A 27,768-nucleotide genomic window follows, 5' to 3' on the forward strand; every position below is an offset into this window, starting at 1 on the left:
AGTCCAGTGAATTTCCGCATTTTTTGGGGGGTACATAAATCCCTTTGTTTTTTGCCTCAGTGACGGTTGAATTGTAGTTGGGTCACGTGTGTGATTTCTAAGGTGAATGGCATCAGCTTTTTGTTGAGACCAGAGCATGCTTCAGGTCATCTAACTGTGAATGGAATGCAGTACTCACTGGAGGAGTAGTGAGACTTAAAAAATAAATAAATAAAAAAAAACCTTAGCGTTTGAAGTCCAGAATGAACATATCCAACTGTACTATCTACTTGTTCCACTAGTCCAGTAAAATGAAGCATTATATCTGATCCATTTAGGTATTTTCTAGTTATTTAAGGGTAAGACACCTTTAAGTTGAAAAAATGAGACCGATCTTCCCGATGCTTTATTTCTCTGTTCTGTGTTTCTTCGGTACTCGTGTGGACTTGTGAATTTGAGGTAAAGTTTGAGGCTTTTCCTAAGGAAAACTGAGTGGTTTCAGTTGCAGAGTGCTTGAATTCCCCTGACGTGGAACAAATAATGATCATATTGAGGGAAGAGAAGAAATAGCTGTCTTTCTCCTTTTTCCTTCACCCAGCATGTCATGGATCTGTCTGCCTCTTTTTCTGCTTCATTTGGTGATTCCCAAGAAGTGAAAGGTAAGGAAAGGTTTGCTTTATTCTCAGCATTGCCCAAGAGCACTTGATCTGAGGGCTGTTGTCTCTGTTGCTGAACTTTGATAGGGAATTTTCTCATGCCAGCAGTGTTAGTGGTGTTGGTAATTCAAGCTTCAACTTGTCCCTAAGGATATGGAGTTTGGCAAAATGTGTATATCTGTTCTGAGCAGTGAAGAAAGATGTTTTTTCTGTGGGACAGTGCCTGGGAACACTGCCAAAGATCCTGGTGAATTCTCTCGTGTGTCTTCCCCAAAGAAAGATTCGAGCTTTATATCTCAATTGATTTCTGTTTTGGTCAGGATTTCTTGAGCAGAAAGTGTGGTGGCTACCAAATTGTCATCTGTTGGTCCATGGTTTCCCAAAAGCAGTATCACAGCTTTACCCCCACCTTCTTGGGAGAATACCAGATCAGTCCTGTCTGGCTTTCTCCCTCTTGCTGTTTTTCACAGCAGGTTTTCTGTCTTTGGTTGTTCCTGCCCAGAGAACGTCAGTATTTTGTAGGGCAGTTTCCTCACCACGCTTTCCTGCGGATGTCATGCCAATAAAAACTGGCAAATGTCTGACACCCCCTTGAGGGTAGTTTGTTTTTAAACGAGACATGACTGATGCTTGGAAATCAGTTTTTACTCTTTTGAGTGTCCCAGATAGCTGTTGCACAAATTCCTGGCCCTGTGGACAAGATCTGAGGTTCATTAGGACTACAAAATAGCAGGTTAATTTTGGACCAGCTGAAATAAATGTTTACATGGGCTGGGCTTGGCAGGTGTAGGTCTGGCTGTGATTGTTTTCATGTTCAGCCAGTGGATCATAACCCCTCAGCTGCTTGTTACGCACTTTTTAGTGCTTGCCCCCTTTTCTCTGCACTGTCAGATGCAAGGGTTCAGAGATGGTTGATTTGAGTTGGTGGTGGTTGGGCAGAGAGGGGAGAATGGCAAAGTCTCTGCTCGGCACGCTCTGACGCTTTGATCGGGTTCCTTCCCATTGGCAGGGTCTGCTTTTGTTCCCTTGTCCTTTGTGTGGAAGCTGATGTGCAGTGCTTGTTTTCTGACCTCATTTCAGCCTGGGGACCGCTCTGTCTTGGTAGGATGGCAAGAGGAGGCTGAGACAGGCAGATGGGCAAAAGCTGGTTCTGTTTCATCTGTTCTGTCATGTCAGTTCTCCCCTCCCTGATACTGCTGGGAGAGGCTCGTCTTCCTAGCTGTGCTGGCGTTCAGACAACATGGAAGGTACATTTAAAGTAATTAATCTTTTCTTTATATGCAGAGTTAGGACATTCCGATGGACTGCCTTAAAAATGTAACATTATGACAGGAAAGGCCATTTAAAATGTGCACGATCTTCTTCTCCCCCTGATCCCTAAGTGCTTTCAGACTCTGCCTTTTAGTTTTACTTAACTTTTACTTTATTTTTTACTTGGATCAGAAAAGGAAGTAAAGAGCCCAAGGCAGTGGGATTGTTTTGGGGTTCGATTGCTGTTGAGGTTGGACTACACCCAGCCGATTAAAATACACTTGTGATTTAGCAGAGACAAGTACAGAGATATTTAAACATCTCAAAGCCCTCTAATCGTGGTCTGCTTGAAACACCCATTTCTGCAGAGGTGTAGTAAAGTTGTATGGGAAATGTTTTAAAAGCATTAACTGCAGGTTTTGAATCGTGGCTGTGAGAAGTGAAGGTACTGAGCACACTTTTCTGCATGTGCTTTAACAAGGCTACTGAGAGGAGGAGAGGTGCGCTGTTTGAACATCAAAAGAAATTTCAGTTGGTTTTAGTCAATCCAGGTTTCTTGGGTAAGTAAGAATCCCGATAAACTTGGTTTGAGTAAGGGGACAACAAGGCTGAGATGGGGCCTGGGCATCGTATTGGTCATTTATTTCACAGTTGTTTCTTCTGGTCTCTTGACTGAGGGCTTTTGTGTTTTGTTTTGCTTTGCTTTTTTTTTTAATTCACCTTCTGGATTTTTGTGCTTGATGGTGTTTTTTCCTACGAGCAGTACGGTCAGCAGAGGTGTCCTCCCCTACCTCCCTCCAGGTCCCGCACCGCAATAGAACAGGCACTGGCTCGCAGGACCGGGGTGAGGGTCTGTGTGAGGGGGGTGCAGCAGCAGGAACGTGGGACTCCCAGGCAGACCTGTTGCTTGTTGGCAAATGGCGTTCCTTGGTGCAGAAATCTTGGATGCAGTGTTCCCACCCGTCAAATCAAAATGTTTAGGGGCTGCTGACTTCCCCAGTCATCTTCTGAGCTGGAGCTAAGCAAGGCTGTGCTGCCAGCTCCCTTCCCCCTCCGAAGGGGAGCTTCAGGCTGTGGGTGAGGGGGGCAGCGTGGTGGTTCCTCTCCCAGACGGGGGAGTCCAGCAAAAAAGAAGGATTTGGGAAGGGGAAGGCCCATGCTGATGAGCCCCAGTTCGCAGTGAGCTGGTCTCTCCAGCGGCCGTGGTGCATTCCTGTTTTGGAGGATGGAGCAGCCCTGACCTGATGGGGCAGGCCGGGGAGCTGCATGTAGGGAGGAGTTGGGTGACAAGTCAGAACGACTTGAGGAGCAGCATTAGAGGTTTCAGGGTGCCGCAACCTTTAGCCTCACAGTAGAAGGGCTCTCGGCCACTTTTCTGACTCTCGTATAATCGCAGGGTACAGGCAGGGCAGGGCATGGGGCCTGCCAGCAGCGTGGGCTGCTCCCGCTGCCTTCAGCAGTAACTTCACTGTATTGAGAGCTCTTGTGTTTTGCTGTTCAGACGGAATTTTTCCAGTGCGTGGGAGTGGGGTTTTCCAGTTAAAATCATATGCTTTGCAACATAACCCTTTGGCAGGCCACCTCCTTCAAGTCTTTCAAGATAGCAATGCAAGAAACTCCAGACAAAACACGGTAGCAGTCTGTTGCATCCAAGAGGGTCAGCAGGGAAAGTGCCAGGGCCGAGTCAGGGGCACGGAGTCTCCCAGGGGTCTGTTGTGACAGGTGTTACTTTGGGTACCCACAGTCTGTGACCGGACGGAGGAGCAGCGGGGGGCTTGGGCCAAGGCTGTGCCGGGTCTCCCAGCACCAGGAAAGGCTGACAGCCATTGCCTGGTAGAGTGCAGCGCTGCCGGAGTCTGTTGTAAAGAACACTGCAGAGAACTTGCGCTGCTGGGTAGAAGCCCTGTTTGGTCTGAACGAGGCATTTTCCCCTCTGCAGATGAAACACTGTGGGTCAGAGGTGCATGCTGAAAACAGAAAACCTTGGCAGTTTAAGCTTGGTGAAACCTTTTTGGCAGAGGTTCAGGTTGGTGCTTTAATGATATTTTTTTTTCTTTAATTGAAACAGAATAGTCTTACATGATCAGGTGTAAAATTCTTGGCTTCGTACATAGACTTCAAAAATTAGATTTAGCTCTATCTGACAGGACAGAGAGGTAAAAATGAATCTCTCAGTGCTAGTATTTGAATTAGCGCCTGGAGGTGGAAGCTTCCTGTACAGCAGTTTTTATCTTCATCATGGATGATGAATTTCTGGAACACCTTATGGTTCCCTGAGAGGAGGAGAGAAAACCTTTCAGAAGGTGGCTTCTGCCTCCATCAGAATGAAGCTGAGTTGAAAACCTGGTGTAGACAACGCAGAGCCCAGGAAACATGGAAGGCCACTGGAATGCAGCAAGGTGTTGGGACACAAGCTGATGGCTTTAGACTTGTGTTAGGGGTATGGTCTGAGAGGGATACTGCCCACTGTTTTAATTTTTTTTCTTTTTTCTTACCAATAAATATAACACCACCACCCCTTTTTGACCGCTTGGACAGTAACAGTTCACTTCAGGCTGCTATTTTTCAGAATGGAAGGACATTATTGGGAGGAAAAAATCCCTCTTTGTACGCAAGAGGCCTGAAGTTGGTTTGTACAGTTGCAGTATTTCAGTAAGCGATGAGTCCAAAAGCGGTCACATTTCCAGCTGGAAGTCACCTGCTGCTGGCCAAAACCAGGTTTGTGTCCTGATTCATGTTGGCATTGTAGTCCCGGTGGCTTGTTTATACGGTGCTTCTTGCTCCTTTGGGTTTCTGACTGGTCTGACATGTGTTCCAGGGTTGTGTTGGAAAGGACTATAAGGACAAATAAGGTATGTAGTTGTCCCCTGTCCTGAAGTAATGCTCCGTGGTGGAAACACCTAAGATTTTCAAGAGGAAAGTGGATGGGCCACATCAAACTGTCACAAAAGTTGTCAAGAACACTAGAATAAACGTTGAAGGCCTGTTGTTTCTTCATTTTGGTAAAGGTAAGTCAGTCTGGCGTCTGACAGAGGTGGTGTTTCTGCACTCAGCACATACAAGGTGCACGCTGTTGACTTTAAGTCAATTTCAACGATGCTTTGCTTTAGATAAATTGAAGATAAATATAGATAAATTCAAGACCTCACAAAGGTGGCTTGCTGTGCCGGCGCCACGGGAGGTGATCGCTTGAGCACCGCAGCTGCAGATTTCACGGTAAGGCACTTGGGGCTGGTAAGGCAGTTTTATAAAGTGATCTGAATAACGCAGTCAAGATTATTGTATTCTAATTACTTTCCACTTTATTTGAAATTAGCTTTGGGGTTTTTGGCTAAGTATTCGCAACTGCTGCACAAAGTCTTTGAAAGCCGCATCGTGGAGGTTATTGGGGCAGGAAGAGCAGCCACCTTGCCCCAGCCCCACTGCCCCTGGGTGAGCACCTTGCCCACAGCGCTTCTGCAAGGGGATGGTGTGTGACGTAGGGCTGGGAGGCTGTGGCCACCTGCCCCGGGACTTCCCCGAGGCTGTCTGGTTTCAGCGCTGTCAGTGGGTGTTTGATTTGGCCAGCACTGACTCACACCTAAAATTTTAACTACAGCTTGACGGGAGTTATTTTATCAATAACTGTTTATCGTTGGGCATAGCATTTGAAAGAACATGAAAGAAAGTTTCAAAGAAACATCTTTCTGGTGTTTTGAAACTAAAGTTCTGGTTGTGGTTACAGTTGCTGTATTACTGCAGGAGCAGCAATTCCACCTCCATTTAAGACTTCAGTGGCAACACAGTTCAAGTGCCTTGTAAAGAACGGTGTTCATGTGTTGGAAGTAATGATGTGAACAAATAGGATGGTTTTTACCTTTGCAACTGAAATCTCTAGTAGTAATAGAGAAGCAAAGTCTCAAAATCTTTAATTTGATCCAATTAAACTTGATCTTTAGCTGAGTTACAGAAGCTGACGGTATTCTGTCAGAGGAAAGCGGTTAAGGAAGTCTGAACACATTTTTCGTATAAACTTCTCAGCTGCAGGCAGCTACCCAAGAAGAATAACTAACTGTCGTTTGCATTATGGAGCAGATAAATCAGAAACTACTTTCAAATGGCTGTTGAATTTATTTGTTTGATAAATACAATCCTAACAAAATAAAAGTTAACCAATATTAAGAGATTTGAAGAACATTAGAAAAACCCATGACAATTCAATAGGAATTAGTGTGAATTAAACAAAAAAAAGTTTAAATATTGCCAGCAAATATAAAATGTTTGTAACGAAGGCAAGGGAGAATGCTTTAGTTTACATTTGTCATCTGACCACATTTTCTGTGTTTATAAACTTTTTTTTCCAAATTTTAAAAAAATACTATGCTGTTTTCTATAACATATCAAAGCATTATTTGTACAAAATCAAATCATGGCCAATGATTCACAACAGTGCAATAGATAAAGAATACAACCACATCCAACAGGTGCTGAAAATAAATATCCAGATTAAAAAATAAGATAGCCTATATGCACTCTGTGGAGTTTGCTGTCTATATATGGATTGATGGATGAGTCTTGTGAGTATATCTGAAACATTAAATGGCCCTTAAATGCCAGTGTGGCTGGAGACTTTTAAAGGGTACAAGCAATAAACCAGATGAAACCAAAAGTAAGTCCCAGGTGGTGGCTGTTGGCTTTTTAAACAGCAAAAAAAAGAGAGGCTATTGCTGAACCCACAGTGCCTCTCATTGGCATCCTTCTTCAGGCTTGTTTCTGCAGAGAGAGATGCTATATTGCTTGGTCAGGTAGATGTCTCTTAAGTGACATAACCCACCCCTGTCACTGCCTAAAGCATCCATCAGTGGATTTCTCAGAGGGACTGAAACATTCTACATGGACTAAAAAAAAAGCTCTTGGCAATATGGCAACAGTGTGAACACAGCCTGTCTTAAACACAGGTATGATGATGGTGGTTTATGACTAAATGGGTTACCTACATTGCTAATAGATATGAACGGCTCTCGATGAACATTTCCATCGTACAGGGACATAAATGTAAAAACTTGAGAGATGTTATTTATTCAGCACATTTCAGAACAAAAATGAAGCTTAAGGGCATGTTAGGTAAACACTATACCCCACAGTCTCCCAACTTTTCAGCCAACCCAGAATAAATTTAAAGCTCCCTTGTATATAATCTGCATCAGAAAGGTATCAAAGGCACAAGCAAGAAGTGACTAGGTTAATAAGCAGAAATAATGGTGAATGAAGATGAAGAGATTCACAAGGCAAATAATTAGTAAGTGTGGGTGGGGTGTTGTTTATTTACTGAAAATGAGATCTTCCAATTCTGCTCCAAATGAATGTATATGATGATTTTGGTTTAAAATAAAACCATTACTGAATTACTTTAAATCACCTGAAGGAAACCAGTCTTGAAATAATCTGATACTAACTGGAAAACTTTTCTGGCCTCTCCAAACTCACCTGAGTCTGAGGAGTAGAAGCCACAAGTATGAGAGACAAAAGTCTCCAGGGCTTAAAGAAAAGTTTCTTTACAGAATGTACACAGCCAGCAATAATTTGTGCAGTTTGACTCAAATTACAGTAATTTGCACAGTTCAGTTGATATTATGCATATCCAAGCAGCCTGATCAAATTGGAGTTTCTTTCCTGTCTTTACTTGGTGATGGCTTGACTTGCTGCTCCTTGCTTGCTTTTGGCTGCTCTTTGGCTGCTTTTGTCTCCAGGACACTGTCTCTTTGCTGCTGAGAAACACCCCCGCGTTTTTCTGGCTCCTCTTCTTCCTGCACCTGCTGCTCGGCTTTAGCTCGCTGCAGTAGTCGAAGCTGCACTCGCAGTTCTATGATGGCCTCTCGCTCCTCGTGAATCGCCTGGTTCAGGTGATTGTTCTTTATCTTTTAAGTAAGGAAAACAAACGTCAGGCTCCTCCTGACAAAGAGCTGCTTGTAGCTGGTGGGGGCATTTAGCATTGGACAGTGAAGCTTTGCTGTTAACCTGGACAGCAACGTGGACTTGCACACAGCGGTGATTTAAAAACAGAGCATGTGGGTTGTACCCCTTGGCAAAACTGATGCAAAACTACCCGTCTGCACATGTGCAAACATGTCTGCAGACTAAATTGAGTAACCATTAGGGAGAAGAACAGCAGCTAATAACAAGATTCAAATCTTACCTCCAGTTCTTCATTCTGCCTCTGCAAATCTTCCAGGATGACCTGCAGTTCCTCCTCATCTTCACTCTCACTTTCACTCTCAGAAGAATATTCTTCAGTTTCACTTCGGCCGTGCTGCTGGCGACTGAAAGATCAATGACAAAGTCCAATTTAAACGCTTCCTCAAGTCTGCCAGAACTGTAGCAGCGTTAAAAGAGTGAACTTACATTCACTGAATAATCTGCAATGGTTGTAAAAACAGTATCAGAATTTCCTTTCAAAGCTTAATTAATTAAACCAGTTATTTCCTAGGGGGATTTTTTTTTTTTGTAGTGCAGAGGGTCTAGTTTCCTTTAGATCATAATTCCGTTGTTACACTAACAAAATATTATAGTTGCTGAGATTTCAGTAAGAGGCAGCTTTCAGATGTGATGTTCATAGGGTGAGCTTTTAAGTGTAGTTTAGAGTACAATTTCAGAAAAGCCTCTATGTATTTTTAATGAGAACGCTCTCCTGCTGGGGGCTGTGGTGCCAGTAGTTTCTCTTTTACCTTTGTATTTCAGCTATTTCTGCTCGAAGGCGATCTATTTCTTCCTTCTCTGAGGCAATCTGTCTCCGCAGAAACTGCTCCATGGCCAGCAGTTCTTCTTGTTCTGTTAAAATCTCATTCTCCTGCAACGATCAATTAGTTCACTTAAAGCCCAGACTTTATTTTCTACAGGAACATAAATACGAGACTATGCTCTTCTCTGGCATACTTTCAGTAGAAGTGGTTAGCATGCCTGCTTTGAAATCCGATTCATCCAGACCACAAAGCAAATATATGTTCAAAATCAACAACGTCTGTTCTGAATCCTTGAGACTATCACTGTACTGAATACTTGTGGCGATGACACACCAAATTCTGCAGGCCTGGCTGCCTGTTTTTCCTTAAATCACAGGAGGGGAAAGCTCTGGCTAACCAGTAAAATAACTAGAAAAACTGAATTCTAAAATACTTCTTTGAAGATGAATATAAGGAGGAAAGTACACTGGAAAGAAGATCAAAGCTACTGAGGGAAGCAAAGGAAGGTAAAAAAAGCCAGAGCAGTGCCTTACTTCCTTTGATCAGCAGGACAGTAGTAAGTAGTTAACAGTATTAGAACTGGTTAGATCTGGAAGTGCTTTCTAAGTACATTAACACCACAGAGGCTACTTTTTCTTTTTTTGCACAGGGTCTCTTTTCTGCGTCAACAAGTCTACTCAGCTTGGGGTTCCCTCCTGCAGGCAGCATTCCTTCCCTAATTTATTTACCATTAGAACAAAGTCTTGTATTTTAATGGACAGAGAGACCCCCCTTTAAGCCTTCCATTCCCACTGCATTAGAAGGAACAGAGAAGCGTTTAGTATTTCTGAAAGATACAGAACAAGAAATAGCAGCAGACAAACGGGAAGGTGCCTGCCATCTACCTGTGCAAGTAGAATATTTATAACTTCTTCATTCTCGTTCATTTCTTCTTTGGAGACATCCTCCTTTGAAAGGCTAGCAATTTCTTGTGCAATCTTTGTTTCACACTCCTGCCAGAGAAAGGGAACAACTTTCAAAAGGACAGCTTCCCTGGTCACTATCTACTGTAGAAATTTTTTTTTTATGTATATATAATGTATTATTTTCCAAATTCAGAATCACCATCTCAGTTGTCTTGAAAGGTTTCAGCAAGGTCTGTCCCTTCTCTGGGACATGAGACAGTTTGGAAAAAAAAAATGCTTCTGAAGTTTGTTAACCTTGAGTACAAAGATTGAAATGTGGTTTAATCTAACTGGGTGCCTTTGCATCATTGCAAATTAGGGATCTGTGATTTGGATGTTTGGCCAATAACCAGAAAAGTTACCCACCTGTCTCTTAGCTTCTCTTAGTTTCCTCTTAAGAGCTGTTAAAATTCTTTGCACCTCCCAGAGTCTCTCTTCTTTGGATAAGTCTTTTATCCCTGCCTGCAAGTCTCTGTGTAAACAGTTCAGTAGGAACTCCTAGAAATATTGCCAAAGTAATTAGTGTCTTTAAGGTATCATAGCAGGGCAGACAAAATATCTTTTTGGCTTTGTGGCAACAGGCTTAAGAGTCTTGGTTTTCAAAGCTTGATGTCTAATAACACGTGTTAACATACATTCAGCACATGATCTAGATGTTCTTAACACGTTCTCCTAGCCTCCCTCCCACAATAAAAGTCTTGAAGGACAGAGCAACACAATGCATGACAGACACGGCTATAATCATCGCAATACTGTAACAACTTTAAACCCATGAAACAGGTAAGAATATCACCAATCTCTTTCCAGTGGTCTCCGCTGACAGGATAATTGTGATAGAATTAAAGAATAGGTTAGAAGTTTATGAGAATTCACTACCAAATATATACAAGCCAGCACAACGAGAAACAGAAAAACACTAAAGTAACTGCCAACCTGTCGCCTGATTTCTTCTTTGATGCTTTCTTGTGTTTCTGGAAGTGCTGGCATTGTTGCCATATTTGACCAGCGAAGAGGTTTTGTCACCTGCTTTAGGGTCACATTCCCAAAGAACTCTTGAACATGTGTAAAAAACACATACAGGACACGGTTGCTGATCTGCAAAGAAAGGACAGACAAGATATTGGTTAAGAAAATTTATTCATATCACGTGTATCTGTGAAGCACAGTATCTTTCTTCACAAACAGAACAGCCTTTACTATGCCTTTCTGAGTGTTTGTCCTAAGAGGTTAAAAGCTAGATTAAAAATGATGCTTTCAATGACCCAGCGCTGGGCTCAAGGAATCACTTCAGTCTCTCTCACCTGTGTATCTGAGGCATTTTCACATGTCTTAATTTCCATCACTGGTAGATACAGAAATGTATTAAATCTTACTTTTTACTCACGTAAAGGTAGTGACAGCAACAGGTAAGATGGGACATCAACCATACTGTGCTGTGGCTGGTTGCTGGCTACCTTCTCTCTCCTCCCCCTACCTGAAAGTCTGTAACTTCTCTCTCAAATAATTTAGTATGGTTGAAAAAAGTAGTTTGAAAGGACCTGCTACTGTATGCCTTGTTTTAACACAAAACAGAAGCAAGTATTTATTTTGATACTACACCTTCCATTACATTTCAAAAATTTGTCCCAAAAGGAAGATCAGAGTTCTGTCACTACCTACTTTTTAACTGCTAAAAATCTACTTAACAAGACATGATTGGGCTTGCATTGTTTTATATTAATTGTTACTTTTTTTGATAGCTAGAAAGTGTCTGACACAGCAAAACAGCCAAGAATGATACCCAGCCCTTTTGCTACTGGGCCTCCACCTAGACTCTTAATTATAAAGCCTAGCTTTTCTAAAGTGTGGGTTTTCTTCTAGAAGACCTACACACAAATAATGCCACGTTTCCATTACACACAGGGCTAATTCTGAGCTGTATTTAAATTAAGTATTTCTAAGATGTTTATTAAGGACTTAATTAATGCAGAAACCACACCATCTTACTGGAAAACAAGTCAGTTGTTTTTCCCCAGCCATTATACTGAAGTCCTTACTGCACCAGGAAGATCCATTTGTATGACAGGGTTGTACATTGGACACGACTTGATATTAAAATTAAGCAACAATATAAATATAGTCTTCACTAAATTATCACTGAATCAAAAGCCCACAGAAACTGTGTATCTGCATGAATTATTGGATGAATACTTCTGTTCACAACTGCAATAAAACCCTGAGAACAGTCTTTGTAATACTCTCATCATAAATCAAATTTCAGACCCATAACATGCAAGCTCACATTTAAGAAAGTCTTTTCTTTCTCCCTTCCCAGCACTTTAGGTTCTGAGGTATAAAGAGAAGCTGTAATTTAGCTTAACTGTATCAGACAATACCCGATTCCCACCTGCAAGAGAATTCCTACAAAGAAGTCTTTCTTGGGCTGTAGTTCTGCTCTGACCCTTGCAGCGTAGTGCACGTACCTGGACAGTAGGGCTGAGCACTATAGAAATATTCTGGATGTTCATTTTTGTTTCCAGTTCCTTTGCAATAACATGGTCCATATGCACAATCAGCCAAGAAATTAGGAGGTGGTTACACTCGGGCAACTCTTTCAGCAACCTCTGGCACTCCTGAACTTTCTCAGCCTCTGTGCTCTTCCCACAAGCATCTTCAAAGCGGGGCATTAGCTCTTTGGTAAGCAAATTTTCAGGCAGTTCTCGTAGGTACTGTTTCAGCAAGCTGGCTACTGTATTGGGCTCATATTCTTCCAGGTTGGGAGATTCTTCTCGATCATAGGCTGCTTTTAGCTCATCAACTTTTGATTTTATTCCTTAAAATATTTAGATCAAGAATTAAGAGAAATCTTCAATTGTAAATGTGTAATAAACTTTTTTTTTTTGAGATGCATTTACTTCACCTCTCCTTACAATTTAAACTAATTGAAGAATACCTTTTAAAGTTACCTACATGTAACAAAGTTAAAATCATGACTCAAATTACGCGATCACTGCTTCTAAAAGCACTGACTACTACTGTGAAGCAAAAACAGCACTGCTGAAGCTCTGAGTCCAAACTGGTGCCAGCATTCCCTTCCCTATTCAAGGAACATAAAATAGGGTGGAAGGGTAGGGGAACGTAAGATCAACTCTGTATTGGCATTCAGCATCTTTCTGGCTGTTCAATTATACAGCCCTACACCAAGTAGCAAATATGTCATCAACTCAAATATTGTGCAACACGTTCCACCTATAACAGCTTTCCTCTGTCAAAACAAACCCCACACTTCTTAGTTTCCAGATTTCCAGCTGGCCCTCCTCAGTGGAAGAATCCCACACAGGATTCTTGATTTGAGGCACTGCATGAATAAAAGTGTGTTCACATAATTACTTAACCCAGCCAAGATGTTCCGTAAGATGGTTTTATAAACTCAGTGACATTCCAATCTTCCCAAACTCAGGGAATTTTCATTCTTCAAGCTCAAATACCCACGTGAGTTACACCAACTTAATGCAGTGCCATGGCTTGGCTCATACACAATAAATATGAAGTCAGCCCATGGTAAATGCTGGGTAAAATATGCTCAGTTTCATGTCCAAATAAGTTAGTTGGTCACCACAACAGCTGGTAGGTTGTTAAGCCACTGCAATTGTCTCTCTGAGCTCCCAATTTAAACCATGTCACACACACAAGAGGGTGCTATTGCGCTGGAGAACACCAGGAAAGTACAAACGCCAAAAGTGATTGAGGGAAAACACACCTCCTCCCGTGAAAATTCCCAACACACTGTGTCTTGAAAAAATACACAACCAGAATGTTCCAATAGGCAAGATGAAGAAACTGTTTCAGCTGCTGCAGTATTTATGCATGCCTACCAAATACCATGCAGATCAACAGCATGGAGGCAGCTTAATGAAGCTTTTAAAATCGTTTGATTACTGTTTTACAGAGCTAGGCAACTTGCTTCAAATGCTTTCCCTCAAATTCCTTTTCTCACTTGTTCTTGCTCCCTTAAACATACCCACAGAAGTACTTACACAAGTTATATATTGCAGGTGCGGTCCACAAATAAAGGGACTGTTTTGTTTCATGTGACTAAAACTGATGTTTCATTTATGTTAGCTGGTGTTATGCAACTACCATGGTTAATTAGCCTGCTGTTGCTAAGCTTAAACAGTGAAACCTGTATTTTCTGCTTATTAGTGCATTAGCTTGAAGAAAAAAAAATTTTAAGAAAAAAAAATCACATAATGGAATTAACTGGAATAAGCAACTTAGGGGGAAGCTTAAGTAATAAAAATCATATCTTTACTTTTGCAATCAACTAGCACTGTATTTCTAATGCAGAAGTAAAAAAACACAAGCTGGACATACTAACACATTTTATTCATCCTTGCCATCCTATCACAAATGGCCGAAACAAGTGTATTTTTACTGCCATTAAGCAGAACCACCATATTAGCAATTTTTCTGGTACTTCAGACTTACGGGTTTAACTTTAGCTACCAGATTATCTTCTGGATAATTAAAATTAATGCAGCTATAAACAGAGTCTTTATGTGATAAAAATGCTAAACAATATGAAAATTGCAAGTAAAGACCTTAGGAACCTGCATGTCAGTGTGCCCAGAGTACCTGAAACTCTGTAGATGCCTTCACATTTCATGCCATACTTCTCTACGTAATCTATACATTCACGGAAAACTGCTGGCAGGCGGATGCCATCGTACATCATGGTCCTGTCTACTGCATCAGACAAAGGAATGCCAAACACGGGTCTATGACTTGGAACATCCACTTGAGGTATCTCTGTCTCCTGAATTGGCTTTTTCTTTTTCTTCTTCTCTTTCCACTGTTTTACAACATCTGCTGCAGTTAAGTCTTTTGACTTCTTCTCCTTATGTTTGTCTTCCTTGTGTTTTTCATCTTTGGGTTTCTCTTTTATTTTAAAATCCTTTTCCTTTTTTTTGGAAAAGCTGGGTTTCTTGAAGACATGTATTCCCTTGGACCGCTTTAACTTTGAAGGACTTTCAGCTTCGTCACCAGAACTGTCCTCTTGAAATGCAGCATAACCTTCCGCTATTAGGCAAAGGAGGAGAAGGCAAGAGGACAGCTGTAAGCCTGTTTAGTTTCTAGACAGCATATTATAACAAGGAAAGAACAAGAAGTAGTATGTAAGGAGCAGAGAGAAGAAGCAACACAAATAAAAAACAGTGCCTGCCTGACTCTTCAGAAGATTTTATTTACACAATTAAGTCGACAAGGATTAAATCAAGGTTGTATAACCACACCAAAGATAAGCCACGCAGCTCCTGAACGATCTAAACAATTAATTCTTTATATACTTACTCATAATGGCAATGTCCATCTTATGGGCTAGTTTCCCATCTAACAGTCAAGGAAACGCAAAATAAAAACAACTGTCTGGCAACTTCTCTATGTTCCTGTAATCAACAGTATAAGAGTCGCTGTTAAGGATCATCTACTGCACACAAGTTAAGTCCAACAAACTTCTATTAAGAACAAACTAAATTTCAGCCACTTAACTCCCCAATCCCTTTCCAGAATATTACAAATTTTAAGGTAAGTATGAAGTTAATAAAGTTTCAGCCTCAAATAAAATACAGGGGGAAAAAAGGCCAAGCACACTTACTTTTCCACTAGACGAATAAAACAATTCCAGTACCACTAGCACAATACCTGTCAGCAAAGGCGTGTATTTGCCTTAAAAAGCTTATGTGAAAGCTTCAAACAAGTCCATGGATGGAGTGCACCGTTTCAGCAGCAAAACACCAAGTGCTGACTAAAACATGCACCAAGTGCTTTTATTAACTATGCCTCTGCAGCTAGCCCTGCCTATCCTTCAGGCAAGAACAAGAACATCTTTAAAGGTGGGTTACAAAAAAACCCACACCAACAAAAAAACAACCCACATCCAAACCCAACAACAAGTCAATTCATTGTGATTTTACCTGAAACCTGGCCAACAAAGATGACATTTTACATGCCATTTGCGCACCAGTCAGGTCCCCCAAGGCAGTGGGCAGCAAGCTCTTGATCCTTTGAGGCTCTTCCACTACCTACAGGCAGTGCCTCTGCCCAAGTCAGAAAGCATGCCGACAGCCAAGTGTTCTTCTGGCGCGAATAGTTTTGGGTGGTAGAAAATTACTCCCTTAGATTACAAGGGAGAGCATCGCAGATGAGATTAGAGGCTGTAATTTTTACAGGTGAAAGATCTTATGCAAAAGAACAAGGGGACATTCAGTCTTTTGTTCTTCCAACCGTAAACTATACTAAGCTGCAGAGTTTCTCAGCATTATTTCAGCACATCCAAGGAGCTGTCTGTATTTTGAAGCCTCTGTGGCTGCTCTGTAGAAGACTGCTTTTAATAGTCAAATAAATACAAGAAATGTATTAAAGCATGGAACTGGCATAAAGTAACGAAAATGGTTTGACCACGTCACCCTTCCTATCACAGACTCTTCCCTAGGACTACCAAACATGCACCGTTCATAGAAGACAGAGAAAAACCATAGCACTGTTCCTGTCCAAGTGAATTTCAATATAAAAATGCAAAAATTAACTGGAGGACAACCAGCAACCGGGTCTCATCCTCCCAGCTTACTGGCTACACCATCGTTCACTCTTTTTATAACCTAAATGGGCAAGGAAACCTGCAGCACATAAACTAAGGATTCAGACCTCACTCCGATACAGGAAGACCTGCTGGTGCGCCAGCCACAGGACGACGGAGGAGCACACACCACCACCGTGTTCTGTGAGAACGAGGTGGGGCTGGCACCGAGTTTCAAGATGGGCTTCACAGGTGTAACTTCCAAACAGAATGGCAGACCCTCACCAGCCAGAGCCCAGGCCAGCCTGCCCTCCATCTGTCCTGCTGGGCAGCTGTAACAGCTCCCAGCCGAACAGTGCAGGGGTCCCCCCCACCCATGGAAAAGCATTCGCATGTCCCCTGGGTCAGCACAGGGGACCCAAGCTTGGAGGTCAGTGCCACCAGCAAAGCACCTGCCTTGCATGTCTCAATACTCCACGTTGCAACACAAACCTCAGTGCCTTTCTACATCTGTGGTAACGTGACACCAGCAACAGCAAATTACTGAAACTGGTATTTCTTGACTTCGTGAGAAGACATGAAGGAGCAAGTTAAATACAAACCCAGCCTACGTTAATTTGTCTCAGTGACGTTAAGTCAACAAAGTTTAGAAATATATACTAATTACAGATTCACTGAGAATCTCCCACCCATACCAAGATAGGATTTGCATCTCTCTCACAGTAGCCTCATTTTCTTTACCATACTTCTAGTAATAAAATTACTGTATCCCTTTCACCGGTGATACAATATATTGAAACATATACAACCTAAATTCATACAGAACACAAATTATCAAAAGCACTTGACAGATCAGGTAATTTTAATGTGGAAAGAAGTATTACCTACAGTTAGTAAACTGGTATTTCTATCCACTGTTTCCTTAAGACTTCTAGTACTAATAGTCTTTTCCCCCATCACTAATGTATGTCAATGACGTTTTCCTGCACCTATATGAGACTAGTACTGATTTAATAAATACTCCAGTTCCACCACTGCAACAACTGGACTATCTGCCAGTTCCATGCTCAGACATTGTTAGACCTCCCCACAAGCATGCCTTCACTGCAGTTATTTTAGATGTGATGCTGCAAATGTAGCCCTTATCTTACTGAAAATTATGAAAACTTCTTTCAAAAATAATTGAAAAAAATTCCAGCGTTACTCTGGGAAAATCTAACTTACAGGCTTAAAAGCTTTGTTGTGCAGCGAGGCCACTGTTTCTATCAGTCTGCATCCTTGGGAACACTTCTCCTGCACTCCTACAATGAAGCTATAAATGCATAATACAGTATTTATTGTTAACACAAAGCGTTGTATTATGTAGAGTTGCCACTTATCAAACCTAAAAGATACATTTTGACATCAAGTCTCTAATGAGTTTTTAAGTCATTTATACCTCTATACCTAATTTTGGCTCACTGCGGAAATCTGCATGCATCTGTAATTAATTCACTGAAAGAAAACATGGATTGCTTTAACATATGGAAGAATTAGTAGGTCAAATACGACTATATGGACCGATGTGCAATGCTAGCATTAGTTGTCTAATTTCAATTTGTCAGAGGGATTGCCATCAGCTTGTATACCATTTCTAAATAAGACAGTAAGACACACAGGGATGCAGAATGAGCTTGGGTAGATGGCTTCTATTTCCTCTCCTCACCCACAAAATGTATAGTTGTTATTAATAGAAACTTCAAACTTACAGGCACTACCAACGCTTACTATCCAACTTTCATTTAGACCAGTTTGCTTTTAATATACGTTCAACTCGCTGATGTCAGCACAGCACTCCCAAACAAATTCTGCATTCAGATTAGCGCACAGTGCTATGCAAGGAGAGCAAATTAAGTTGAAATATGAATTTTGCCTTGCTTTATTTTGATTTAAGATAATTACTGGCATTGAAAGGTAGACTTTTAAACTGTTTGCAAATGGTACTTTGCTAAGTCAGCAGAATAGGATGTAGGAACACAGAAAGATAAACCTTGGTATGAAGAGCCTTTAATTTATCACGGGTTGAAAATTCTACTAACTTCTTATTCTGTAGATCTGGAAACTGTATTCAGAGTTTCCTTACATACCAGATCAGTAAAAATAATGTTTTGGCTGCAACAGCAGCTACTTGATTATCTTCTAGGATGACAATGGCCTCCTTACAGTTTCTGACAGAGTCCTAGAGATGTGCAGTATCCACTGCTACTGTAGAATCCATCTCCATTAGCACTCTGCGCAGAACTGAAGGATCATAAGCACAGAGACAACTTACAATGTCATTGCTCTACCTGGAACAGCTGGGAATATCGTTAGAGCTTTTGTATGGTTGCTGCATGTCCATATTCATGAGCAGAAATTATTTTGGAGAAAAATCCCTTAAGATGACAGGGGATAATAGGCTGGCTCTTCCACCTGGTAGTACCTGGCGGAGAGCTGCAGATCACTAGAACCTCAACTCAGCAACTCAGAGGAAGAAGGTTAACAACCCATTTGGACCAAAGATTGTTCAGAGCAGGTCACCAATTAACAGCTGGAATACTTCAGCCCTCATCTACATCAACAGGACCCTCTGCCCAATACAACAGGAATTTGATCTTCAAAAATATTTCCTGAAAATTTCAGACGAGTTCATACCCATGATATTACTGTCCTTTCACAAGATAACTTTGTTTACAATTCAACCACTTCTCCATTTTCCTAAGAATTATAAAAAGAAAAATTATTCTAAACAAAAAAATCCTAGCTGCATACTGAACCCATCCTGCCCAACGGAATCAATCTTCCAAGTAAAATGAATAAGCAGAGTAAGATCTACCACATACAGACTCTCTATCTACAGAGATTTTAATAGATAGAATAGCTTTTTCTTAAGTATTTCTTATAACCTTTTTCTTTTTCAAGGAACTGCATATTTTGTGACTTTATCAACATGTGATTACTGACAGGTAGTTAAACATTAATTTTTAAAAATCAATTATACTGGCCACGGTCTCATATAAACCATTACTGTTTAAAAAAAGATCTATTTTTGCTCTCCTGCTGTCCATGGAAGAACTTGTACTGTGGCAAGGGATATTTTGAGTCAGGGAACAGATCTGAGTTTTAACTATCAAAGTAAAAAGAAAATTTTAATCCCTACTAAGTCCCCTGATCTAACTCACTCTGCAGCTAACCCACACTCAGTCTATCACAGAGGAATGGAGAGCAGAAATTAGTCGCTGAAAAGTTTTTCCAGCAGCTGACAGGCCACACAAAAAAACAACATTCCATTTAATTTTCTATCGTCTCCAAAACATTTTTAGTACTTTTTCCCCAGAATAAATGTTATGCATTATTAGGTTATTGCCATTAACACGAAAAATATTGAATCATTGATTAACCACACAGGAAAAAAGGTCCCTTGCTAGCACACAAAGATGCTTTTTTTGATAAAGATAATAATACTGAAGCTAAGTGCATTTCTCACGCAAACAGGATTTATCTGAAAAAAACCTGAAATGAGTAATCTTGGGATATTTATCCTTCCTGTCTCCACATACCCTCCTGCTCTTCAACCATTTCTGAAGTTTACATTTAAAGTATTATCAAAATACCCCCAAATCATTGTAGGACTAAAGTTATACACAGTTTCAGTAGTTTGGATGACCTTATCATTAATTCACTAATATTTTAAGTTCAACAAACATTCACTCTGTCGTAATTTAATGTCAGCACTTGTCTTTCTCTCATTGAAATGTTCAATGGTATTTGTTGAAACTTCAAACTACATGACCACAGCAGGTTGTCCATTGTCCAAAATCAAAGCAGGGAGCCAAAAAGGTGAAAAGAAACAATGTGAACATGCAACAGAATTTAAAAGATGGAAGAAACTGAAGAATCAAAAGAATGAAAAGCAAAGTTGGAAGGGGAACTCTTAAAAATCAACCGTGTTAGGAAAGTGTAAAGAACCTTTGTCATTTACATAAGTAGTCTGTTCAGGGCATACTTACAATAACAACTGTTTATGGACTGTATGAGATGTACTGAAAGCTTTGTATGTTAACTTACACTTACATCTGACTGGCAATTATATGACATACTTATATTAAGACTAAGAAATTATGAATGCTTTTTACATTACAGCTGCAAGAGAAATTGATTTTTCCTAATTTTTGCATTTTTGTGTTTTTGAGGATTTTTCATACATTTCAAGCTTCTTCTAAGTCACAAAAATTGCTTTACATCAGCTATAAAACGTGTTGTAAACCTTGCAGAAGAAAGCAGTTACAGTGCTAGTGTGCACAGACCTGCATGTATTTGCTGAAGAAGCATTTTTCCTCTTCAGCCTTCAGTTAGACTACCACCATGAGACATGCTGAATTACACCATAAAGAAACCCCCGCTACGTATAATGCTGACCTCTAGCAATTCCAAATTTAGAGGTATCTGATGCAGAGTTGTAACAGAAAGCCAATTTGCAAGAACTCCAACTACTAATAGCCTGAATTTAGACCTATCCAATCAATACCAAATTTTCACCACCGATCCAATAATCTGTATTAAGTTGTCACTTTTCTTAAAACCTGTAGGAATTTAAACTGTTGGTTTTAACTTGAGGATAATATACTTTTGAGTTACAGTATTCCTTAGGCACAAAGCCTTTAGATAAAATAATAGTCCTTCTAAACTGTGGGAGAAACAATGCCTGCGTTCCAGGAAACTGGTTTGATTAAAAGCAGTGCAGTGGCAGTAAATTCTTAAAAAGTAATTATTTAAATACGTGCATGCACATTACAAATAGTCACCATATTCATTCTGACAGAATACTATGTGCTGATCTTCCAAATTTCACATGTAAGAAGAAGCCAGGGTACACTGGCACCCAGAGCTTCCAGGCAAGCGACAAGAGTCACTGTAAAAGAGGAACGTTATTTCAACATTTTGCTAAAACAATGTCAGTTAAAAAAGTACTAGCATTTGGGCTGTGATATTTAGGTTTCAGAGACCTGCACAGTAAGGATCTTTCCGGTACTGAGAGTGCTCACTATCAGCTTAGTATTTTCAAGTACTTTTTTCTTTCAGAGTATGTAGAAAAATTCTATCGAATAAAAACTCTCATGTTTCTAAAATCTTCTGCACAAATCTAAAGACAGGAAGTAAGACTGATCTTCTGTTGATCTGGAGGAACAGTGCACTTTTCAAATGAAAACTTCCATTCTGGACACTGGTACACCGACAAAGGATGGATTCTATAGCCAAAGCTTTACTCTCCTCTAACCTTTACTCTAGTCGGTTCTAATAAATTCAGATCTTGATGCTGGCTTGCACGTTTTTGAACTCTGCAATACTTTGGCACTGCTAGAGGAAACTGCATCATCAGAGTAGACTGAGAAGCTAGACCAAAAAAAGGACATAGATTTTATTGTTCCGCAAATAATGGTGCAGTATGCACATGAAAACTTGAGATGGTACACAACTGCAAACTCTGAACAATGAAGATATAAGGGGAAAAGGTTAAAGCTGTTGAAACTAACTCTTCCAAATTTAAAAGTACAAAATTCAGGTCAAACTTAAGAGTTTGGTTTTAGGTAGCACCTCAGCTACAATTTCAAAAAGCATCTATTTGGAAATACACTTACAAACCTCCACCTAGAATGTGATCAGATAATGAGATTAGAAGAACACTGTGGCAGTCAATTAGCAATGCATCGTTAAAGGTTTTAAATAAACATGTTTATGAGTAATTCTGGGCACCTGCTTGGCACCTGTATCTTCGCAATAAAAAACAAGTCAATTTTTTGGTTAAGGTGTGGGGTTTCTGGAAGAGACACAGGTATGGCACAAAACCTGTTTGTACAAGTTAACTTCCTTCACACATAAACAAGCCTAAAAAACCCCATTGGGAATACTAAGAAATTTTGAGAGAGAAAGCAAGAGAGAAAGAGAAATTATAAGCACGAAATAAGAGAAGTTGCCCACTCACTTCTTTTTTCTTTCTTCTTAAATTTTCCTTTCTTCTTCCCATGCTCCTTTTCATCATCAGATACTATATCTGGAGGCTCATGCAAGCTGTCATGAGGTGGTGAAGGCTCACCGGTGCGGTACAATCCAGGGAATTTTGTAGGACTTATTTCTTCAGAGCTGGGAGTACGAGCAAGACCCCCACTGTGTTCTACTCGACGGTGTTCACTGGGGCTGCTAGTGGGAGGCAGGAAGCACTCAGTCATTCTGATTCCCTGATATCAAAGTGAAATTTTCTGCTACCTGTCCATCACACCTGCAGCAGGGAACAACAAAAGAAACCCCACACAATTTTAAACAATGGGTTTCAGAACACCTTGTTTAGAGCCCAGTCCCGAAAACACAAACAGCAATACCTTCCACAATGAATGCTCCAACTTTTGTCAAGACACAGTAATATCAGGCTCAGCATTTACAGAATCTGTCCATTAACTCCTAAGCCATATTAACATAATAAGGGAGCTGCTATTTTAGCCATTTGTACGTTAAAATATATTATGTATTAAATATCAGAATATTTTAACATTTGAAATAATTCTTACAAAATTCATAGGCAGTTTGCATACTGATTGGTAACATTTACTATAAAATAGTTAGCTAACTATTTTTTTGACATAAAAATAAATTTGTCTGGAGGCTCTGAGTGTTTGTGAGCACTGCACTTAAAGCAAAGATCATTATCATCTTTCCCAAGCATATTTTATAGATGCAAATAAGAACTTGCCCAGCCTGTTGCAATGGGGGGTGGGGGGAGGGGAAGAGAGTGTTAAAGCAAATCTGTCTTCTAATTATGCTAATACACATTAAAGAAGGTAGAAAAAGAATGAATAAGTTTTTTTGGTATACAACACCACCTTCACATTTGAAGAAGGTTTATCAGGTCATCCACACCCAGATACTGGTACATTGTTTGCTTGAGAGTTAGGGCCAAATAAAAGCTTATATGCTGAAGGAAGCCAACACATAAATTCTCAGTGATGGAACTTGTAAGCAAAAAAGATCTTCCTAGCACATACATACTTCGGAATTCCACAGGATAGATATGCTGTACGGGACATCACACCACTGGAGTCCACTTTGCTGAACTTGGCCCTTTGTGTCTAAACGGTCACCCTCAGATATGAGCCCTTCTTTCAAGGGATGAAAGGAAAACAGAAATAAGAGCAAACCTTAGAAAAAGAAAAATCTATTTCCCACACCCAGTGGTGTACTCGGATGACAGGTCAAGTCATGGTTACATGCTGACTTTAATCCAACTGAAATCTGTGCCGCTGTGTTGCTGCTGAAAGGAAACTGATCTACTGGAAGACAAACAGAAGAGCTTTTTCTTAAAGCCCCGTCAGTTCCACACAGCCTGGCTCTCTGTGCAGCCATGCAAGTGTCAGGGCAAGCACAAGGAAGGCTGAGAGATGGAGGAAGATGCCCTGCACTGCAGACAAAGCGATCAAGGTGGCTGTGTAGCCATAGACTCAAAAAACCAGAATTAAAACATGTTATAAGAACACACACAACCCCCCTATTAAACCTACTTCTGTGAGTAGTTTAGTCATGACAAGAGTGTAGATATAATAGCTGTGGCTTCTGCCCTAGCCTTTGGACTCTGCAGTCACCTCTGGCACTCCTGCTATTTAATCCTGATGTACAGATTACAACCAAGGAGAAAGCAGTCAACCCTCTGCTAAGTTAGGCAAACAATCAGGAATACCCGGTATTTTATAAAATCTCATTCAGGGAAATAACACATACTGGCTGAGCAGGAACTCCTGATACATCATACAAACCAGACTACGACTTCTTATGCAAAAGCAGAAAACCTCTTTAAAAGAGAACAGCATTAACATGAGGCACAGCCATTTTCATTTTTGCCATGCTCGTTGGGTTTGTTGTATTTTAATTTATATCAAATAATCCACTGCTATGCTAATTTGACATTGTGTTTAAACAAGTACATGGCATGCTCTAACAAGAGATTTTAGAAGAAATGTCCAGGTATCTGAAGAGTCTGACTTACAGATATCAAAAAAGGTCAAAAATATCAACTATATAAGCATTTTCAATATTAAGAATGATACAGACTGGCCTGGCAAATGCTATTGCATCTTATCTGAGTATGAGAATGATCTGTAAAATTCCTACACAGCATTGCATCCACCAATTCCTCTCCCCCACCCCAAAAAACAACCTAAAACACCCCACCAAAAGCTGCTAAACAACAGACAGTATTTCAACAGTAATTCATAGAATGAGATATTACATTAATTTTTTTAATGCTAATTTTTTAATTAATTTTTTAAATTTTTTAAGATTTATTTTTAAGATTTAATATTTTTAATATTTTTAAGATTATTTTTTTTAAGCTAATAGGACAGACCACACCTACAACAAATTGGTGCACATCTACAGTGGGCAAGATGGGTAAGCACACAGAGGAAAAAAGACAATGCCATTGCAAAAGCACAGAAAAGCCACCCTGGAAAATGAGGACACAAATGCTTTGCCTCTGGAACCTGGCAGAGCTCCTGGGATGAAACCAGCCTTAGCCCGAACATTGTACAGCACTCTTCAGCAGTGTTACTCAACTCCTGGGGCTGTCTTTACAGATTGGTAGAATATGGAAACACATAATATGGAATTATGTTTTGCCAGGTTAATAATTACAAATGTATCCAGCTAAGTGGGTTTTGGGGAGGGTCGTTGGTTTGTTTTGTTTGTGGTTGTTTTTTTTTTTTTTAAAAAAAACCTCTCATCCTTCAGTTCTCTGTATGCAGAACGCAGCGAAAATTTAATGTATGTATGTATGAAACCAAGTACCTCACTACAGGAGATCACTCACAGAGTGCTTATGGAAATTAACAATTACTCAGATCAGAATTTGAATAGAGCACAGTAAGAGACAGAATTATGACGAGAAGCAAAATATTCATGAAGTCTTTTCATGCTGTTCATTCTTTATTCTGGCTAAAGGAAAGACACTGACTAAAAATAAAGGTAATGGTGCATATTTGTTAATGTGACAAATTAAGACTGTACTTAGGTTTCATGTTTTTTATTTTACCGCTTTGAGAAAGCATTACTTTCCTATATGTGTAAATTCCTAGGCCTTTAAGTAAGGAAGAAATTTCACAATGCTCAAATTATATCCAGACTTATCAGCAGAATCAGAGCCTTTAGGCCTACCACAAAAACCTCTTCCACTTTTACTAATGGTTGTTAATGTACTGTTGCTGTACAAATCTGCACCTTTCCTCTGGCTCTTAACAGATTTTTTGCTGACAACAGTAACTGGTGAGACTGAAAAAAACATGGATCCTCTCAGCTGATTGTCTGCCAACTTCTCCCCCTCAGACTTGACCCTTTCTTCCCAGTCTGTTACTGCTTCAGTCCTGCCTCTGCAGCAGGCTCCTTGCTTCAAATTGCTTTTCACCTATGTGGTTCTCATCTGCCAGGAGATTCAACAACTCACTACTGCCACATGGGGAAGGTCATACTACTCCCTCCCGTTAACATCCCCCACCCACCAATTCCAGTAGTTTGCTCTCCCAAGACCCCTTTGTGAGATGATTCAATTTGCTAGCTGCTCCAACAAGCTTCTGCTGCTGAGTTGGCTCATGGAAGAGCCCAATAAGCACTAAAGATGGAGAGCAGAGGAGTGGAAGAACCATGATGACAGGAGTGCCGCCTCCCTCTTTGGGCAGCTCTGTTTTGTGATACTGTATGTACAGCTTCATCTCCCCAGATTTCACTTCTTTCTTAGTATTTTCCCCCATAACTTCAAGTTTTGATTTCTTTACCACCCAGTGTCAGTACTCCCATGGTTCCTGTCTTGATTGATATCTTTTTCACCCTCAGCATACCACACACAACATGTTCATCTGTGTTGGTCCCTGTGACCCAAGCTCAGTCTCCCACTTTCCCCTCTCCTTGTTCTTTATTCACCTGGTTCCTAGTCTCCTGCTGCACAGTGCTTCCTTCAGATAAAGTTCTCCCTCTTCTCCCTCTGTTTCTTCTACCTGATTAGTTATCAGTTCCTGTTTCTTCCCGGATGTTCTCCTCTGCTGCAGTTTTTTGTTTCCTCATGACTATCTACCTCACCTTCTCACCTTGTCCCAGTGTCTCCCACAGATTCTCAGTCTCTCCCTCAAGACTCTCACAAGAAGTCATCTTCCTTACCTCACTACCAACAGCAAGCTCCTCGACTCCCACCAGCTCTCATTCACTTGATTTCTCTTCCACAGGAGCCATGAACACTGTTACGTGACAATGTCAGAGAGCTGCTCGCAGCTCAAGCACCTCCTCAGGCCTAGCCACTATTTTCAGTACTCCCAAAATGCAGTTTCTTGAACCATCTTCCTGCTCAACGTGGAGTCAAACCTTCAGAATAACTGAGTGTCAGAAACAAACAGCCTTCACTGAACATGTGTGGAATTGTCACCTTTCCTCTATCCCCCAAGGAAAGACTAAATTAAAAGAGATTTTAAACATGGAGAGGAGAAGGCATGTCCTTAACACAAAACCTCCCAGCCATCATGTCACCATCTTTCAAGCGCAGGAATGTGGGTTGGGGAGAGGAAGATGCTGGCATGGGCAAAACAATGTGTTTTTCCAAGCCTCGTTTTTGAAAGTAACTGAACTCTTTCCTAAAAAAATCAGCTGAGCTACATGTCTAGTAAGTGAAAAATAATATTAAACAGCTGAGGTTTGGAAACAACATAGAAAAGTGAAGACAGTGACATGCTGCAGCCAGCTTTAATAGATTTCACTTATTACAGTGTGTCATCTAGGTCGGCACGAACACATTAAAAGAGAGGCACAGCCTAAAAGACCAAACTCAGAGCTCTTTCATTCGGTACAGAAGGCTCCATTATTTCTGTTTTGCACTGAGTCTGTATTGTGACTTTGTGCCTTGTAACCAATTGCAACAGCAGAAGCAAATTAGAGCAGGTGATTGCATGCACAGATGTTATTTTGTAAAGCTGTTGGGCGGAATGAAGGACACAGGGAATTCTTCTGCAACAAAGTATTATGCAAGACCACATCTGAAGCATGGTGGGTGTCCACCGGTTATTCCGTTTTGCCACAGACACACTCTGAAAATGTGTGAAAATGAAAAAACATTGAAAATAGTCCCAAGAAGTCAGTAATCAAAGGATGAAGGCAGAGTGGGACCGCTCCCTCAGCTACCAGAACCTGTTCTATCCCAACTACTCAGTAACACAGCAAGACTGCTAACACAGCCCTGCCTCGTCATCATAGCCCCCGAGTCCTACAGATTTGGATATATGTGAAGAAACTGATACTACCTGAAGAAATGAGGCACACCGCTTTTGGACAAAAATTATCCTAGTAACAAGCATAGCTCCATTTCGGAAAGTAATCAACCATAAGAGGAAAGAATAAAAACTACCACTTACGGTCTAAGCATGTCAAAGCACTTCAGAAACTGTGAGTGGTACCCATACAGCTGCTGAGATGGTTGGAAAAAATGACTTGGAGATGAGGACACAGAGTTTGACACAAGTTATTTACCAAGACTGCACAATGTCTGAGACATGTCTCAGTTCTCTATCTTGCTCAGACCATTGCATTTTTTACAACATACTGAAAAGCTTAATACAAAACACTGCCTT

The 27,768-nt window shown here is 40.6% G+C and overlaps 1 protein-coding gene and 1 long non-coding RNA gene across 3 annotated transcripts in view; one reads left to right on the plus strand and one right to left on the minus strand.

Annotated features, from left to right (window-relative positions):
* The first annotated feature begins 887 nt into the window (after nucleotides 1–887).
* Nucleotides 888–7,158, plus strand: LOC121085372. The gene is made up of 2 exons (XR_005827034.1): nucleotides 888–4,604; nucleotides 4,705–7,158. It is a non-coding gene; the product is annotated as an uncharacterized LOC121085372 (long non-coding RNA).
* RALBP1 (ralA binding protein 1) overlaps nucleotides 5,977–27,768 on the minus strand; it is a 34,585-nt gene continuing 12,793 nt past the window's right edge. The window contains exons 1-10 of one of the 2 annotated variants that reach the window (XM_040587979.1): nucleotides 22,104–22,216; nucleotides 14,878–14,972; nucleotides 14,164–14,607; nucleotides 12,012–12,361; nucleotides 10,483–10,644; nucleotides 9,916–10,047; nucleotides 9,490–9,597; nucleotides 8,591–8,712; nucleotides 8,062–8,185; nucleotides 5,977–7,783 (exon numbers count right to left, since the gene is read on the minus strand). In XM_040587979.1, the coding sequence (XP_040443913.1) occupies nucleotides 7,520–7,783; nucleotides 8,062–8,185; nucleotides 8,591–8,712; nucleotides 9,490–9,597; nucleotides 9,916–10,047; nucleotides 10,483–10,644; nucleotides 12,012–12,361; nucleotides 14,164–14,607; nucleotides 14,878–14,896 (1,725 nt within the window). In that variant the 5' untranslated portion in view covers nucleotides 14,897–14,972; nucleotides 22,104–22,216 and the 3' untranslated portion in view covers nucleotides 5,977–7,519. Of the gene's footprint in view, nucleotides 7,784–8,061; nucleotides 8,186–8,590; nucleotides 8,713–9,489; nucleotides 9,598–9,915; nucleotides 10,048–10,482; nucleotides 10,645–12,011; nucleotides 12,362–14,163; nucleotides 14,608–14,877; nucleotides 14,973–22,103; nucleotides 22,398–27,768 lie in introns of those variants that run through there. The other variant, XM_040587978.1, reaches the window with a different exon arrangement.

Source organism: Falco naumanni, chromosome 3, assembly GCF_017639655.2.
Source record: "Falco naumanni isolate bFalNau1 chromosome 3, bFalNau1.pat, whole genome shotgun sequence".
Taxonomy (NCBI): domain Eukaryota; kingdom Metazoa; phylum Chordata; class Aves; order Falconiformes; family Falconidae; genus Falco; species Falco naumanni.